This window comes from Vanessa atalanta, chromosome 1 (genome assembly GCF_905147765.1).
Source record: "Vanessa atalanta chromosome 1, ilVanAtal1.2, whole genome shotgun sequence".
NCBI lineage: Eukaryota > Metazoa > Arthropoda > Insecta > Lepidoptera > Nymphalidae > Vanessa > Vanessa atalanta.
The window spans coordinates 13065165-13082943 of record NC_061871.1 but is presented as its reverse complement, the minus strand read 5'-3'; the positions used below and the strand labels follow the sequence as shown (position 1 = coordinate 13082943).

The 17779-nt window shown below is 31.4% G+C and overlaps 3 protein-coding genes across 3 annotated transcripts in view; 2 read left to right on the top strand and 1 right to left on the bottom strand.

The window, feature by feature from the left end:
- The window catches only part of LOC125067902 (RING-box protein 2), a 31837-nt gene extending 15040 nt beyond the window's left edge, over window positions 1-16797 (bottom strand). Inside the window, exon 1 of the mRNA XM_047676800.1 lies at window positions 16590-16797. Within this exon, the coding sequence (XP_047532756.1) occupies window positions 16590-16743 (154 nt within the window). The 5' untranslated portion in view covers window positions 16744-16797. The remainder of the gene's footprint in view (window positions 1-16589) is intronic.
- On the top strand, window positions 767-7105 carry LOC125067883 (facilitated trehalose transporter Tret1-like). Its single transcript, XM_047676781.1, has 4 exons — window positions 767-1225; window positions 4024-4482; window positions 5007-5120; window positions 5228-7105. Exons 1-4 carry the CDS (start codon window positions 1151-1153, stop codon window positions 6485-6487), a joined length of 1908 nt encoding a protein of 635 aa, XP_047532737.1. The 5' UTR covers window positions 767-1150; the 3' UTR covers window positions 6488-7105.
- On the top strand, window positions 10096-16258 carry LOC125067891 (facilitated trehalose transporter Tret1-like). Its single transcript, XM_047676790.1, has 3 exons — window positions 10096-10263; window positions 12976-13095; window positions 13469-16258. The coding sequence occupies exons 1-3, from the start codon at window positions 10177-10179 to the stop codon at window positions 14729-14731; spliced, it is 1470 nt and encodes a 489-aa protein (XP_047532746.1). The 5' UTR covers window positions 10096-10176; the 3' UTR covers window positions 14732-16258.
- Window positions 16798-17779: the final 982 nt, after the last annotated feature.

The following is a 17779-nucleotide window of genomic DNA, read 5'->3' as shown; positions in this document are numbered from 1 at the left end:
ATGTTATATAAAACATAGTATGATCAAATGTAAACGTACTAAAAAATCTAGCTGAAACATATTCTTATCTAACAAAAAGGAACGATTTGCCGTATGCTATACTGAAGGCCAGGCAAGGTTATCGACTCAGGACAACACATTTTTATTAAAATAATAAATGATAGTAAATAGTAGTAATAAAAATGTTCTATCCATTTATGTAATATCGAATAGAAATTAACTGAGCTGTACTTTAAATAATTCTTAATTTAATATATAGCGCTAACATGAATATGTTGTTATTAAGACTACTTCAGTTAAGCACGAGCTGCTTTTCCTTATGTAATGCACTTAAATATTATAACTAGTGTCCTGTTATTATTTATAATTCCCATTTATTACCTATGTATATAATTTGGATTTAATTGTATGATAAAATAACAAATTGCGTGATAGTTTTCAACGATAGAGTCAATTTATATTAATAAATTATTTATAAAAAATAAATGCACAATCACGCGCTATATGAAAGATCCCCAAAACCGAACTATTAGTTGAACTGTTAACAGAACTGAATATATAAAACATTCAATTCAGGTGCAGTCTTGATAGTTTTCGTGTGTGTGCACTCACACTGAAAAAGGTTCACCCACATGGAAAAGCAATGTAACGATAAGGGGGGCGAAGGGGGCGCGAGCGGGACGGGGGAGGCGGCAGTCGCACCGAGCGTTGCCAACCTTCTATAAAACTCTGCGCTGCCATCTGCAAGTTTCAATAGATAACTTGAGTTCTAAAGAATACGGTACGCGCTGCCAACATTTACGTTTGTAGTTGTTCAACTTTGAAAAAAAAACTGAATGTTGTTCAACCTTGCAATATTGTGGCGCGAAATACATTTATTTTAAATGATTGCGATTACTTTATCGAATAAAGTGTACAAGCACAACAAACTCGCGTTATTTTCTGGTGGTTCGTTAACTGTGTCAAATCGAACCTAATAGACGTTCTCGTATGCTCGCAAGAAGCCAGTAACGAAACGACTTGAATCAAATTAATGAACTTAGTGATATGTGTATGTGACTTTAATAAGTGAAGTTGCGGACTTGTGACATAAAAAACGTTAATTTCACAAATTGACTTTAAAGTGTTTTGATATAAGCACTTGATCAAGATGAGCTTCAATAAGAATAACCCCAACCCAATGGGGAAGATAATGGGATATCTCAAGCAGCTCTCCACCGAAATGGTAAGTGAATATTTCTATAAGGCGTCCGATCGCAAATCATTCGCAGTATATTTTTATATGAATAATTAAAAAAATATATATTATGAAATAGATTTTCTTTTATCAATAACATCTGGTCTTATATGGAAAAATATTTTCAGAAGTAAAATTATATGAAAATTTTGTAGTACTTTCCAGAAAGCTCTGGAAATTAATGTGCGGTATTTACGGTGGTGTGCCGGTCAGAACTGCGGCGAACGTTTAAAGCCGTTGCCCGGCAACCATTATCATCAACAATATACTTTAAATCGATACTGAATAAGGATGTTAAATTCGCTGTTAATGTTGCAATTGTATATCTATGCATTAATAACAGAATATCGAAAATAGATATTATTTTTTTTAGTTTTTGTTATGAATGGCGGGAAATATAAAGAAAAATGTTTGTCGAATTTCGTCAATTCGTTTTTGACATTTATAATATTGAATTTTATATACTATTAAGAAGTATAATTAGGAATTAACTTTGCCGATTTATACGGAATAGAATGTCATAGCTGTAACGACCTTGTAAGGTCGGCATTCATTAAAACTTAAGTCCAGTCACACAGCGGACTCTTGTTTTTGAGACCTGTTGCTGAATTTAATTTTCAAAAAAAGCGCTAATATACTTGAAGTTATTATAATTAAATTTGATATAAGCACATTGTAATGAGGATCATCAAATAAAAAAAAAACATAATTTTAGGTTGATTGTATTAAATTACAAAGTACGCTTAATACTGAAATCTAAGTTATTTTAACTTAACATATAAAATGAAATAGTGGCGCTATCTTGCGGAAAACGTACATTTAACAAAGACTCGATATATCGTAGTAAACCAACCAGAATAATTTGTTTCACAAGGATTTCGCTAGATGGCATTAGTTGTTGCTCTTCCAGTCAATCCTAAGTTTAATAAAGAATATATTATGTATCTATCCTATTAGTTAATAAGTAATGTGATAAATAAATCAAAATGAAAAATATTATTATTTATTTAACTTTGTATCCAATTCTCAAATGCCTAGCATGCATTGCAAAATTTTATTCCATATGACTGGCGCGCCAACAGTTCTACCTTGTTGGTATATGAGAGAATTTTTCGTTCCCGAAATGCATACGGCACAGAGAAATAGCGATTTATGTATATTGGATTATACAGACGCTATTTTTAAACTAAGTTAATTCCTTTTATAGTATTAAAAACTGTCTCTATAAGAGTAAAATTTACACCAAAAAATAAATAATCATTGACGTTGTTTATAATAAAATTATAATATATATAAATAAATATACGCCACTGAATAAATAATAGCGATATAAAAGAGATAATGAATATGTCGGACTTTCCTTATAAGTGTGCTAAAAATAAACTTACTCCGTCTAATGGAACAAAACTAGACCATAAAACGGTCCCGCTGCACGGTTATGGTCAAGGCATGGCGTCCTCGGTCCTACCCTACGATACTGATATATTACAAGATCAAGGGCAGCCATTGATATTATTAGAAAAGCTATTTGAGAAAAAAAAACAAAAACATAACATGTGTATTGTATATAACAAATGATGCATTGTGTAGTATTTATATATAAAAAAGATTAATAAAATTAAATGCACAGTAAAAACTCCTTGAATCTCTTGAATGTAGGTATTTATTGTGTGATGCGGACTAGGCAGTACGCACGTGTTACTTTTCTTGACCCTAACGAGTGAAGGTTTAATATTGATAAGGAGACAATTATTCTTATTTCTCATAAACTATAATTACGTAAAAGATCTAGAAAAAATGTAAAATAAATAAACAAATGAACCAGAGCGTTTAATGTATTAAGTAAATAATGCACTAATTAAACAATCACTAATATTGTATGCATATTAAGCAATTGTTTCCCAAATAAATAAATACATGATAGATATGTGACCTTTTTATTGAAATGACATTAGGTAAATACACATTTGGCATCCTTTATTTTTTATCTGCGGCATATTATATATTGAAATTTATGGTTGATTTTTTTAAGGTGAACTTATTAAACGAATGCGGAACAGTGGCCAATAACAATTATAACACTTTTGATTATGATTTACAGGTAATAAAACATGTGAGTAGAGAAATCAACAACCTAAAAATAATACTGCGATTAAAAAATTTAAACAAATGTCTTGTCTCATGTATACGGTATGGACATTTCATAAATTAAAAGACACTTTCTTGAACGTTGTTTATACGGACGTTAAGAGGCGAACCTCATTATAATGGTACGACAACTATCCGATAACATCAACAATCGAACGAATAAAATATAACAATACGAAGCACATCGAGAGAGTTTTATTTGAATTGACCATTGTCAGTTGAGCTAATATTATGAATGAAGTTATAGTTTTCGATGTCGTCGTGTCTATAACAAGGCGATGGAGTTTAATTTTTCACGAAATGTATCATTAGGTTATCGAGAACATGCTTTAGTCATATGGACACTTTAAGTGGTCAATAAGCAATGTTTTCTCTATCTGACCCCAGACTCCTTAGGGTTACAATTCTTATCGTTATGACTGTCTTACGCACATAAGATAGTGGGATATAATAAATGGGACTTGTTTGCGGATGTTTTATTCAGTATCGAATGTTTAGTGAACTTATTTGACCATTTGTTATTGACCGAGTTGTATAAGTGAGTTCTAATAAATTTGCAGGCGATTTAATTAATATTTATATTATTAGACGAGTATCGTATTCTTAATTTTAAAATTGGATTAATTGTTTTGTTACAGGGAGCCAGCGAACAAAGCCGTCGTGGGCAACAGGACGAGGAACGATTATATCGTTCCCGTGGCCCGAAATACGCAAGAGTTCCATCAAAGCCCACGCTTTCTGCATCTACGACTTGCACGTCTCTCGCAACGTCCTGCGGCTCTCAAGGGACACTTGTTCCTAACTACGCCACTATTCCAGAGATTGTATCAACGGAAAGCAGTAGTGAGGACGAACAAGATTCTTTCGAAAAAACACGTCGTCATTTCCAACAGCTTCGCCAAATCAGTCTAGGGAACGAATTCAAATATAAAATGGAGATGGAAATTAAAAGCGCTAAGGAAGAAAATTTACGCAATTCTATACCTTTTGTGAAACAACTAAGCACAGAGAGTAATAGAGTTAAAACTGATTACACAATCAATGGAGACACCCAACCCTATGGACCAACAACGCAGCGACTCTACCTATGGACCCAGGTTAGTTTCTTTATTGAGACATTAATTTTCGTATAGTTTAACAAAACACAAATATCCACATTTCTAAAATAATTATAATTTCTATTTTGAAAAGACAAGTAATATAAAAAATGCCCAGTGCATAAATTTACTACGTCAATAACCCTCATTTAGTTATTCAAGCTTTAAATTTTCTAGTTCAAATATTTCCTAAAAGAATGTAGGCGAAGAAACTCTTGTAACTCGATGTAGGTACAATAATGTTTGTATAACTAGGGATAGGTTAAGCTACGGACATAAAAATACTTATGTACACGCCGTGTAAGCCTTTATAAAAGTTCGAATCGCCCACTGAACTTCAGAACTTTCCGGTTTAAGTTAACGTTGCTACGTTTTGTTCCGGAAAGAGAATTAAATATATAATAGTATCAAGTATATATAAATAATGTCGAAAAATGAAATATTCGAGGTGATGCGTTTGTTTAAAATAGTATTTATATATTTTTTGAAGATAAATTATTAATTTTTTTATGTCTTTGTTACAGATTTTCGCAGCATTTGCCGTATCAATGGGCTCTCTTATTGTGGGCTTTTCATCGGGCTACACTTCACCAGCACTTCCTAGTATGAACAGGACACTCACTATTACAAATGAAGAGGTAAATTAAGAATTAAATATTAACGTTGATATAATAATTTTTTCAATCAAAATACCTGTGAACACTTTTAGATTAATGAAAATAATAATATTTAATTTTGTTTACAGAATAGTTGGATTGGAGGACTAATGCCGCTAGCTGCACTGGTGGGCGGCATTGCTGGCGGTCCCCTGATTGAATACATAGGAAGACGTTTGACGATTATGTGTACGGCATTGCCATTCTTCTTGGGTTGGATGCTTATTGCGAATGCCATGAATGTTTATATGGTATTAGCTGGAAGAGCTCTCTGTGGTGTATGCGTTGGCATAGGAAGTCTTGCATTCCCTGTCTATCTCGGCGAAACAATTCAACCGGAAGTCCGCGGAGCTTTAGGACTTTTACCTACCGCTTTTGGTAATACAGGTATACTTCTAGCATTCTTTGCTGGAACATACTTAAATTGGTCACATCTAGCATTCCTTGGCGCTGCTTTACCAGTTCCATTCTTTTTATTGATGATTTTAACTCCTGAGACCCCGAGATGGTATGTCACAAAAGGGCGAGCGGAAGATGCAAGAAAAGCCCTGCAATGGTTGAGAGGAAAGAATATAAATATCGATAAGGAAATGAGAGATTTGACGCGTTCTCAAGCTGAAACTGATCTTACGTCCACTGGCAACGCTTTCGGACAGCTATTTTCAAGAAAATACCTTCCGGCCGTCTTAATTTCTCTTGGTCTGATGCTGTTTCAACAATTAAGTGGAATCAATGCAGTCATTTTCTACGCATCGACAATATTTCAAATGGCCGGTAGCAGTCTCGATGAAAACTTATGCAGTATCATTATAGGTATTGTAAACTTCATATCAACGTTCATCGCGACGGCCATTATCGATCGTCTCGGCAGAAAAATGCTACTCTACATTTCATCTGTATCAATGATCGTCACCTTAGTAGCTCTGGGATCATACTTTTATGTAAGAGAAGTTGGAACAGATGTCAGTAGCTACGGGTGGTTACCTCTGGCTTGTCTTGTAATCTACGTCTTGGGATTCTCCATCGGTTTCGGTCCCATTCCATGGTTGATGTTGGGAGAAATCTTACCATCAAGAATACGCGGTACTGCTGCTTCAATGGCAACTGGCTTCAACTGGACATGCACATTTATCGTGACTAAATCATTCCACAACATTATAGCCGCAATCAACATGTACGGCACAGTCTGGTTGTTTGCCGTATTGTGTGTGATTGGATTATTATTCGTCATTTTCTTCGTACCCGAGACTCGGGGTAAGAGTTTGGAAGAGATCGAGAAGAAACTTACTGGTGGTTCAAGAAGAGTACGTAATTTGAACAGCAACAAGTCAAATCAAAATGGTTGTTAATTTATAAATTAATCATAATTAAAAAACAGCGTCTATAAACGCGTCATACATTCCTGAGTGCAGAGAGAGTCTGTGTTGTCCGCTATATAGATAATATTAGTAGATGCAAAATGGGGGGTTGATTTGTGTGGCTGAATGAACTGGTAACGTGATATTTCGTTGACTGATTGAAATTGTTGTTCGAATCAATGTTGAAAGACTGATTTGGATTGTATTCAATACGTGTAGTTTGTAAATATGAGCATTGTGTAAGTAAGAGATAGTTCCTTTTATATTTACAAGTAAACTAGCGTTTAGAAGATAATAATTATAAAAGAATATAATTATTTATATTCAGTCGGCCCAGTACTTTTTAAGGTACATAATTATGTTTACTCATTAACGCAATAGGTTAGTTTAATTATATAAATTATTTTTGTAGCAAATGATCTGTAACTAATACATTAATGTTGATCATGACAAGATATATTTAAAACCAAATTATAAATAATACTTATTTTTGTGATGTAGAATGTAAACTACGATATTAGTATGTAGTAAATTCTTAGCTTAAGAATTCACTTTAGTGCGTTTTCGTATATTACGGAGGCCATATTTATTTTAAAATAAAATACAAAACTAACAAATGTTTTTTAAAAACTCTTTTTATTAAAATATCCCTAACCTTTCTTATCCTTTACAACCAAAATCTCTTGAGTAGTATTTTTGGAAACAGATTCTAATATTAACCAGTAATACCTTAAAAGTCTTAAGATTATTTATAAATCATTTAATTACAAGTATTAAACTAATATTAAAATAACGAGTAACGACACTATTTGTAGGCGATTTCATAAATCTATATTAATAAATGAGAAACCACTTTGTGTTCCCTAACTGAAAAATCGTCTAAACCTATCCAGAATACACAACGAGTTTCCGAGACGGTTTTAGTATAAAATACATGAAACACAATGTCTGTCGACAGTATTTTTGTTAATTTATATTTTGAATCAATTTTTATTTGAACATAATGAAGATTAATACTAAACTAGACCTTAATTAAAGTCAATGTCAAAAAACTCTATTCAATATAGAGAAGCATAAACATTGGTTCACGTGAATACTTCAGAAGAACACTTCAGACTGTATACTTAAGGAGAACCGGCACAAGAAATATAATATGACAAAATGTTATATTAGAATAATTAATCACGTGGTTTTACTTCTTTATATATACTAGAACAATTCAATGGAGCAAAAATTTTAATGTTGTCTATTTGAACGATCCTACTATGTTTAAAATAAAAAAAGTCGATGATGTCAATGGACGGACCTAAAAATGTGGGCTAACATTTTTAATTTTTTATAATATGTATATTTTAGATCAACTTTATTTTGACATGACGTACTTCCTTGAAGTATGTCTGTCAATATTTAATGATTATATAAGTAAAAAAAATGTTTATCACTAAAACAATTAGCGAATAACATGTGATGTGTGGCTGATAAGTGTCGGATAGGTCGTTTTCATGGCTAAAGGCAATAACACAAAAACTAACTACAAAAAAACTTACAAAAGTCTGCTACTAATTTGTCTCTTAGAAAAGCGCAGAATCTATAGATTTAAAATTTAGCAAAATATTTGTTAGTAATAGAAGATTAATTCGTAAAAAAAAAATGAACTAGCATTTAAAATCTTTCGCAGATACAAATTACCTTATTAACCATTTTTTTGCCTATTAGGAGAAAGAAAGTTTTAAAAAAATGCATCAATCAGTCAGCAGCTGCAGTACGGCATACTAACGATGGCAGGATCAATGCAATAGCCAATGCCGTATCGTATATTAAAGTATTCTGTTAAAATGGAGTTGAGCGCCATCTATCAAAAAATTATATAACTAAGTCACGGCGCGCACTATAGCGCTCCTAGCGCCATCTTTGTCAGGAACTCAAAGCTTTTCTAAGTTTTCAGGAGTTTAGTTGACAACTTTTTTCATGACGAGACATTTACAATAATAAATAAGTATATAATATCTTATATTTGTTTGTTGTATATATATTATTAATAACAGTATATTAATCAAATCAAATAAGGTTTTTATGTGCGCTGTAAAAATAACTTGACGGTGCCGCCGTGTGAAGAAACTATTATAATCAGATGTGTCAATTGTTTATGTTAAAAGCATTCATTGCGTCCATAAATTGTGTTTACCGGCAGTCCGTTACTCTATACAAACAACATATGCGTTAATTTCTGTAATGACCGTTACGATTACAACGCCATTCCGAGGAGCAATTTTCCAAATACATATTTACTAAATCTTGTTCTCTATTATAAGTAAGAGTAGCCTGTTTTCTGTAGTGTTTAATTAAAAAAGGGCATAATAATACAAGAAATATAATATATAAGTAATAGACTTGTACACAGTCCCGTTTTCACAGCAAGCGCTCGGGTGCACAAAATCGGATGGTCTAAGACTTGATCACATCTGTCCCCAAAGCTTTCACCCGGGATTTTTGCACCCCTGCACTCTTGATTAAGACTGTTTGTACAGATAACCCATATTAATAAGTTAGCCAAAAAAATTTAAACAATCTTGTCGGTTGTATTTCGAATATATGTTATAGATAATGTCCCAATGCTGGGCTGGTAAGTTTGGAGTTTATTCCACCACGCTGCTTAAGTGCGGGTTGGTGAAAAATTTTCCAAGCCAAACCAATAAATAAGTAATATTAAAATAATTCAAATTTCTTTTAACAATAACAACCCTATATTATTTTATAATTGTTATCCAAAGTTCAGCGAAACACTAGGAATGTTATTACGTGTCTTGTTTGATTGTTTTAAAATTAAGGATGCAATGATCATTTACTACCTACACTTTAATATAATAGGGTCCATGATCAGGAATGGCTAGAAATATAAAATAAAAATCCTTTTTTTTACATAGCTAGTTTGTGAATTCTTTTTGGTTTTGGTTACATTTTATGTTTCTGGTTTATGTATGTCCCGGTCACAAAATTTAGCAAAAATAGAAAATAATATTACCAACGTGTCATAAGTTCTTAGTTGTAGGATTGTAAGCTGTTGCCATGATTATCGCATTAAATATACCAAAAAAACATACACGAATTTGCATATTGTTCATTATTATAACCCGCCCGCTTCGCTAGGCATTTAAAAAAAAGGGGGCGAAAGATCAACGGAAATCAAAAGAAAAGTTTACAATCTACAAACGACTCTGAGTTTATCAGTCATAGTCTTATACCGATTCGACGAGACGGTCAGTAATTTTCATGTCAAAAACATTATTTTATACATAGAGATAGGATAAGACATTCAAGAATATCAATTATCAAATCAATATGTGAGTTTATGTCTCAAGTGAATATTGTATGTAATGAATTTTAGGAAACAAAAAATGCAGTAATTTTTTTTACGTATTATAAGTATATATATATATATGTGTGATAAAATAATATAGCTAAATAATATGCGATGTTAAGGTGGAAACCTTTTGAGTAACGCAACCTCGAAAGCCAATCAGTTTTGTCAATCAATTTGTTCTCATATAAATCCCTAAGATCGCGCGAGCAGTGCTCATTTCTTCGATGCTCCATGCACGTTTAACATTGATTGGTGTATACAAAAAGTATTTAGTCTAAATTTTTTTTTCTACGAGATATAATAAAAAAAAAAAACAAAAATGAAAATGTTAATGAGAGCGGACACGCACTATAGTATCGTTGTGAGTGGTAGTGATTATGAAAAACCAAAATATACCTTTTCACAGGTACGTACAGTTCACATTTTATAATTTCAACAATATATCTTAAAATTATAAGACCAATAAAACATCGAAAAATCCTTTCGCAATTCGTAAACAAAAAAATGTGTATCAAATTTTATCAATATTTCTTTTCAAATTGCATGTACTTGACGAATTTTTAAATATCATTTAATGAAATAAATTGCATGTATATTGTATATGTAACGACCATGAGGCGATTGCCATAATGCACAAATAAACGTTTAGAATAAATGCATATGTTACTGTAAAAGCTCGAACTAAGGTAAATCTTAAGATTTTCCCGTAAAACCTAAGGTTTATCGACATGAGTTGGTAAATGTAAGTATTTATTATAAAGTGACGATTTTTTCGATCTTTTACCATTCCAACCTAACGTAACCAAACATGTAAATTCTAAGATTTACCAAGTGAATGATGGTAAAAGTTCGAATCCCAAAGTTTTATGGACATTTACCATTCATAATTGGTAAATCTTAGGTTTTACTGGAAAATCTTAAGATTTACCGTAGTTCGAGCTTTTACAGTAATACATACACAAAATAATAATAATATCGATCACAAGATGTGATTAAATAATGGCTCTCGTGTAAGTGGAGACAATGATTGTTGATGATTGCTTAAATTGATCGTAGGCGGTTCGTACACACCTCCCAGCAATCACGTCATCCTGAATACACTTAGTGTAAACAAAAATCATTACATTCCCATTTTTTCAGAATATACAATAAACCGGCTGAACCTGTGGCTTTACCCGTGCCAAATTTATAAAATTTTATCCCCTCGATGGGTGAATGAAATTGATGGAGTAAATACTATTATTTTGTAAAATATACGATAAAATTAACTATAATACTATATAAAACAACATTTATCCGCTAATAATCAAACGTCATAAAATGACAACTTACGTTCTTACAGTTTTTAGAGTGTTTTTGTGATTTTTTGTGCGGATATGTGATTTTTTCGACGTTGTTGTGCTCTGTTAGTTAAAAATTTGAGTATTATCTAAATAACTGTATTCCAATTCACATTATATGTATCCGCGTCTACGTTCTAAGTATAATAATTTGATCTGATATAGATTGTTTTTTTTATTATATTATATATGATTCTGCGATAAAGTCACGGTTTCCGTGCTGAAGTTACACTACTGTTCACTCATAAATCATTACTATGATATTTTAATGACAATTGGATAAGTAATTGTTAACAAGAAAAGAAAACCGAAATTAAACAGAAAAATAAATTAAAAAATCAAAAAAACCTATTTGTTTAGGGACAAATAATAAAGTAAAAATAATTATCAGCCTTCTTTATTAGACGTTGAAAAATAACAACTGTTCATATGTTGTTTTTAGAAGTCCATATTAAATTAATCGTCTTGTTATACATACATACTTACACACCTACACACCTATGTATATGTATATGTGTATTACATTAACAGCCTGTAAATTTCCCAGTGCTGGGCTAAGACCTCCTCTCCATTTTGAGGAGAAGGTTTGGAACATATTCCACCACGCTGCTTCAATGCGGGTTGATGGAATACACATGTGGCAGAATTTATATATACATATGTCTATACAATTATTGATTATTTTATCTACATGTATGACAATAAAAATAAACGATATATTAACATGTGTAATTATAGAAACTTCAAACTAAATGAACTTTGTAACAAATATTACGATTTTATGTTAGCTAAATCGAGGAAGCGAATTTGTATTTTACGGTGGCTATGGAACCATAAGAAATTATTCGATTAAACGACTGCCTGGCGGTTAATAATTTTTGGCCTGTTTGAAAATAAGCACGTGACTAACGACTTGAAGATTATCGCTTGTATAAACTCGCGTACAACGAATAGTTATTCGCCATATATATAATACTTTGCGAATATGATGCAATATTTGACAAAATAAATTAATTTATTTATATTTGATTGGACAAATATTTTTTTCTTTATTTAAAAATAAAATATCTATAGCCTTTTCTTTACAGTAACCAAGTAATTACGACTTCTATCAGTCGTTCATTAATATTGCGGAATATTATTATTATTTATTAAAGTTTTGACGTCACTAAGTTAAAGGCGTAATTGCTAATAAAATATCGCCATTCTACGAATTCACTAACTGGGTTCTAAACTATAAATGGTCGTTGCGCCTGCAAAAGTCGCTGTGTTTTTTTTCGTATTTTTAGTTTTTTATGCCGATTTAATCGTTATTTCAATTTATGTAGCTTTCGATGTATGAACGTCACATAGCTAAATTATCACAAAACAGTTTACACATTACGAGCGTATTGAAATAACGATTATAACGGCATAACAATCTAAAAATAAAAAAAATAACATAGCCACTTTCGCAGGCGCAACGACGAAATGTTAAATATAAGTAAGTACTTATATTTAATATATAAATATCAAGCCGGTTTTAATCCGGGGTGCCGGCAAATATCCCGAGCGCGTTGCTTTTTGGTTTAGCCAATGATGGTCATGACTTAAACCATCAGTGAGGAGTCATAGATTATATATATAGTTTTTTTTGAAAGGGGAGTAAATCGAAAGTACTCTGCATACAACTGGGCGCTTGTGATACTTAAGACTGATAAAAAAATATCATAATGATTAATTAAGACTTCATACATAATATAGAAGAAACAGACATTAAATAATTTATAAGTTTCCAGATACTGGCTGCCGTTGCTGTTTCGATGGGATCAATGATTATTGGGTTTTCATCAGCTTACACGTCACCAGCTTTAGTGAAAATGGAAAATAGTACAAGAATATCTATTTCTGAAGAAGAAGTATGTACTAAGAATTGTTTTTTTTTCTTCTAGAACCACAAATCACATTGAAATTTTAGTAAAAACAGTTACTAAAATTTCAAAACTATTACCAGTTGTTAAAACCTTCGGCTTCAGCATCAGCCAACTTCAGGCTAACGTTCGACTCCTGAGTCGGTTAGGCACATAAACATATGTGCCTAACCTCTTCCTGATCGATCAACCGATTTTGAAGTCTATAAATCTCAAAATGATATATCAATATCAATTTTGATATATTCTATACATCAGAACTTCCATTGCACGTTCAAGATCATTATTTTGCAACTTGCAACAATGTATCTAACATTAACATTCCGTATATAGAGTATAACTTCACGTTGTTCTGTTTCAGGCAAGTTGGGTTGGAGGCCTCATGCCTTTAGCTGCATTAGCGGGAGGAATATTAGGAGGACCTTTGGTAGATTACATCGGTCGACGCAAAACAATACTCATGACAGCAATTCCTTTCTTCATTGGATGGATGTTAATAGCCACAGCTAAAATTGTTCACTTAGTATTAGCTGGTCGAGCTATATGCGGAGTGTGTGTCGGTATCGGATCATTAGCTTTCCCAGTCTATCTCGGCGAAACAATCCAACCTGAGGTCCGTGGGACCTTAGGGCTGTTTCCGACTGCTATTGGAAATATTGGTATACTTATTTGTTACGTAGCTGGAAAATATCTTGATTGGTTTGAACTTGCTTACTTAGGATCAGCTCTTCCCATTCCTTTCTTGTTACTTATGTTTATGATCCCTGAAACGCCTCGTTGGTACATATCTCGCGGTCGGACTGAAGAAGCGCGTAAAGCATTACAATGGCTTCGAGGTGCTAATACTAAAATTGATAACGAAATGCGTGATATAGCTTTATGCGATGCAGAAGTAAAAAATGACTCTTCATTTAAGGATATTTTGAGCATGAAGTATATGAAAGCAATATTTATATGCTTAGGACTTATGCTTTTTCAACAATTATCGGGTATAAATGCTGTAATATTTTATACGGCAAAAATATTTCAAATGTCTGGGAGTTCTGTTGATAAACATTTGTCTACAATTATTGTTGGATTGGTAAATTTCATTTCGACATTTCTCGCTACAGCTCTTATTGACAGAACTGGTCGTAAAATATTACTGTATATATCATCTGTAACCATGACTGTGACATTAATAGTTTTAGGAACATTTCTTTACATCCGTGACAATTTACACGTAGACGTATCTAAATTAGGTTGGCTTCCTTTAACTAGCATCATGGTCTATTTACTCGGTTTTTCTTTGGCTTTTGGACCAATACCATGGCTAATGATGGGTGAAATTTTACCCGCAAAAATAAGAGGAGGAGCTGCGTCAATATGCACCGCTTTTAATTGGCTATGCACATTTATAGTAACAAAGACATTCTATAATATTTTAGTTGCCATTGGCCCAGCAGGGACATTTTGGTTGTTTGGTTGTATTTGCTTTGTTGGTTTATTTTTTGTCGTGGTATGTGTTCCAGAAACTCGAGGAAAAAGTCTTGAGCAAATTGAAAATAAAATGACTGGAAGAAAAGCGAGATCTCGTAGGATGAGTTCTATTGTAAATATAAAGCCACTTCCAAGTGGCTGCTAAATATTATCTATATTTTATGTATGTGTACTAGTAAAAATTACATAATTCATTATTAAGAGAGTAATGTAACATGAGAATAGTTTTCATTTTGAAAAGGTACCATGTAATTACCTACTTCTCTACAATTTAATAAGTAACAGTTAAAAAGTGGGCCCTATTAAATTAGCTTTAATCATAGCAGTTTTATTATATAGTTCTGTTAATATTTTAATCAATGAACATTGCATGGCCAGGATTTTATTCTTGGGTAAACCATGAAAGCCTCCAGAAGGATATTAACTAAACAGGGATTTTTTCTTAAAATGTTATTTTAAATAAAGAAGACAAATAAATGGTCTACTACACATACAGAGTATCCATGTTGAGTTGTTGCTAGGAAGAGTAATTTTTTTTACAATATTCACTTATTTTCGGTAAATGTCATTATTTTTCTATCTATTTATGTATATTAGAAAAATTTGTTTCTTTATTAAAGTGTTAGTTTATTAAGTACTTAAAAGTAGTCAATCTGTGTTCATAATTTGGCACCGGCAATTCTAGGGGGACAGATTCTATCCACCTTACCTGGCTATAAATATTTTATCAATAAATATAATTTTCATGAATAAGAGTTTTCTATAATCACAGATATTTTTTGAGTGAAACATATTATATTTTTTTTATATATCTGATCTCTCAACACTTTAGTTTAGTGACTGTATAAATGACTAAAGAGTGGCACCTATCCAAATACATAAATCTTGAATCTTACTAAAAGTAATATGAGTAGTATAGTCTTCTAGATTTAAAAGTAGCTCCCTCTTTGTATAAAATCTGCATAATCAAACAAATATTGTTAATTGGAAAAATATCTATCTGCTTAATACTTTATCAGAAAACATAGAACTAATCGTAACAAAAATCGACATAAAGGTATCCAGACAGAAATTGTGGAATCTGTGGATTATAGATGTCGCAGAAAATTCTTACACTATTAATAATACTAAAGCTTGTCATAGAATATCGTAAACTTCTTAATAGTAAAAATATGGTGAATTTCTTTTAATTTAAGAAAATAGACAACTATATAGATAATACAACAACTATTTTTGTCTCATTTTGAAGAAACTCTGTCTTGAAATAGTTTTGCATTAAGATATAATCATATTTTTTTTTTTATATGTACTTATGGGTTAAATTATTGAGAACTTGTTTATGTATATGATTCTCTTTTCACATGAAACTTAAGGAATAATAAACAAGGATCAGTTAGAATCTCTAGAATTACGAGGCCATAGGAGATTGAATATAATATTTGTTTTTTAAAAATTTTACGTGAGCAATAATTTCAAGATTTTTTAATGAACATGATTTGTTTTTGAGACATAAAAAGTCCGCTTTATGCAAATAGTAGCAACCCACAAAAACACTAATACCAAGTTAACATTTATTAGAGAAAACCAGTGTTATGAAATGAAAAATAATATGCATAACATTATTGTTATTTATTTAACCAACACTATTCTGCATAATAAAGTCTAAAAATAATATTGTTAATTTTATTTTAACTACATATAATAGTAAATTGTATATTATAGGAAATTGTAATTTAACATTATTGGATTTAAATTTATTTTATAACGTTTAATGTATTTAAGTAGTGTTTATAGAATATAAATTTATAAATTTTATACATTACCATTGTATTATTTAAATAAATATGTAATGTTGAAAATGTGTTTTCTTCAGTGGATTTGTGTTATATTACTTGTTACTAAACGAGAATTTTATTGTAAGGAGTAAGATATACTAATAAAAACAATAAAATTCAATAGTTTCGGTTAGTATTAATAGATCTTTGTATTGTAAACAAACTCACCCATGACTTGAACGCGGCAAATTGCACAAGTATCGCATTCGACATCCCAGCTCCACATTGCCACTGCGTTCCACTTTTTTAATGTAAACATTTTATCGGGCTTCTGCCCATCAGCATCCCCTCGATCGAAGGACTCGCAATCTTCTCCAGACATTTATTTTAATAATTATTTCCTCCTAAATCATGAAACTCTGAATGACTTGATAAATGTCAATTATACTTTGACTTTGACAGTGACATTTGACTAGATAGTAGTCATCTGTTTTAGGGAAAGCTATTAAAATAACTCAAAACGTTAGTATAGGTAAGTTAAATTGCATTTGATTCGTACTCTAAGCACAAACGATTAAAATAAAATTATAATTGAATTTAAAACGAAGCACGTAGTTTGGATTTAGTTTTGGATATGGTATTTTACATCTAAAAATATACATTGTAAAATCATTGATGCTGGGTAACTTATTATCAGTGTCGCTTATAATATATTAATCAAAGCATTTGTTACTTGAAAGAAAAATTTGAAATATGTTTTAAATTATTCTAGGAAATGTTAATACATGCATTTCAGTTTCTTTATCTTAAGTCACTTTCAAAGTTTTTGTGTGTAAACTAACAACAAGCACCCAAGAAGGCATTCATTTAATGTTAAATAAATAAATTTAATAAATTTGATATGATAAATTATATTTTAAGTTTAGTTATAGATTCTATCAACATTTTAGTAATTCAGATTCAACATATTTTGTTCCCCACCTTGATAGTACCTTATTGAGTTTGGTCATATCGTCGTTAGAAAAGCCTAATGAGTTATAGACCCATAGATTAGTTATGACCCTCTTTAATTTTATTAGGTCTGAGCTAATATTGTTTGCCTTGTTCAGTAATTAAGCCTGCGTCCTACATTTCCTAGTTTCTATAACAAATCTTAAAAATAGTCATTAGAGTGAGTACATTGATATATTAGATATAATCAATCGTATTCGAGTTAAAGGTAACAAATATGTAAAGACATTTCTGAAAGCTCGTCTGAAACGTCACAATATATTAAATGACTTCGAAACTAACAAAACAATTTTACTATCTGTAAGGAAAACAAATCGTTTGATAATATTCACTGGGCATTAATAAAATATTTATTGTACGAATTATATTTTATTGTAAAAATTGTAAAATCATCTCCAACCTGTAAA

Coding starts and splice junctions, on each gene's coding strand:
- LOC125067883 (XM_047676781.1), top strand. CDS start 1,151: ATGAGCTTCAATAAGAATAACCCCAACCCAATGGGGAAGATAATGGGA. Junction 1,226..4,023: donor AGCAGCTCTCCACCGAAATG/GTAAGTGAATAT, acceptor GTTTTGTTACAG/GGAGCCAGCGAACAAAGCCG. Junction 5,121..5,227: donor TCACTATTACAAATGAAGAG/GTAAATTAAGAA, acceptor TTTTGTTTACAG/AATAGTTGGATTGGAGGACT.
- LOC125067891 (XM_047676790.1), top strand. CDS start 10,177: ATGAAAATGTTAATGAGAGCGGACACGCACTATAGTATCGTTGTGAGT. Junction 10,264..12,975: donor CAAAATATACCTTTTCACAG/GTACGTACAGTT, acceptor ATAAGTTTCCAG/ATACTGGCTGCCGTTGCTGT. Junction 13,096..13,468: donor TATCTATTTCTGAAGAAGAA/GTATGTACTAAG, acceptor GTTCTGTTTCAG/GCAAGTTGGGTTGGAGGCCT.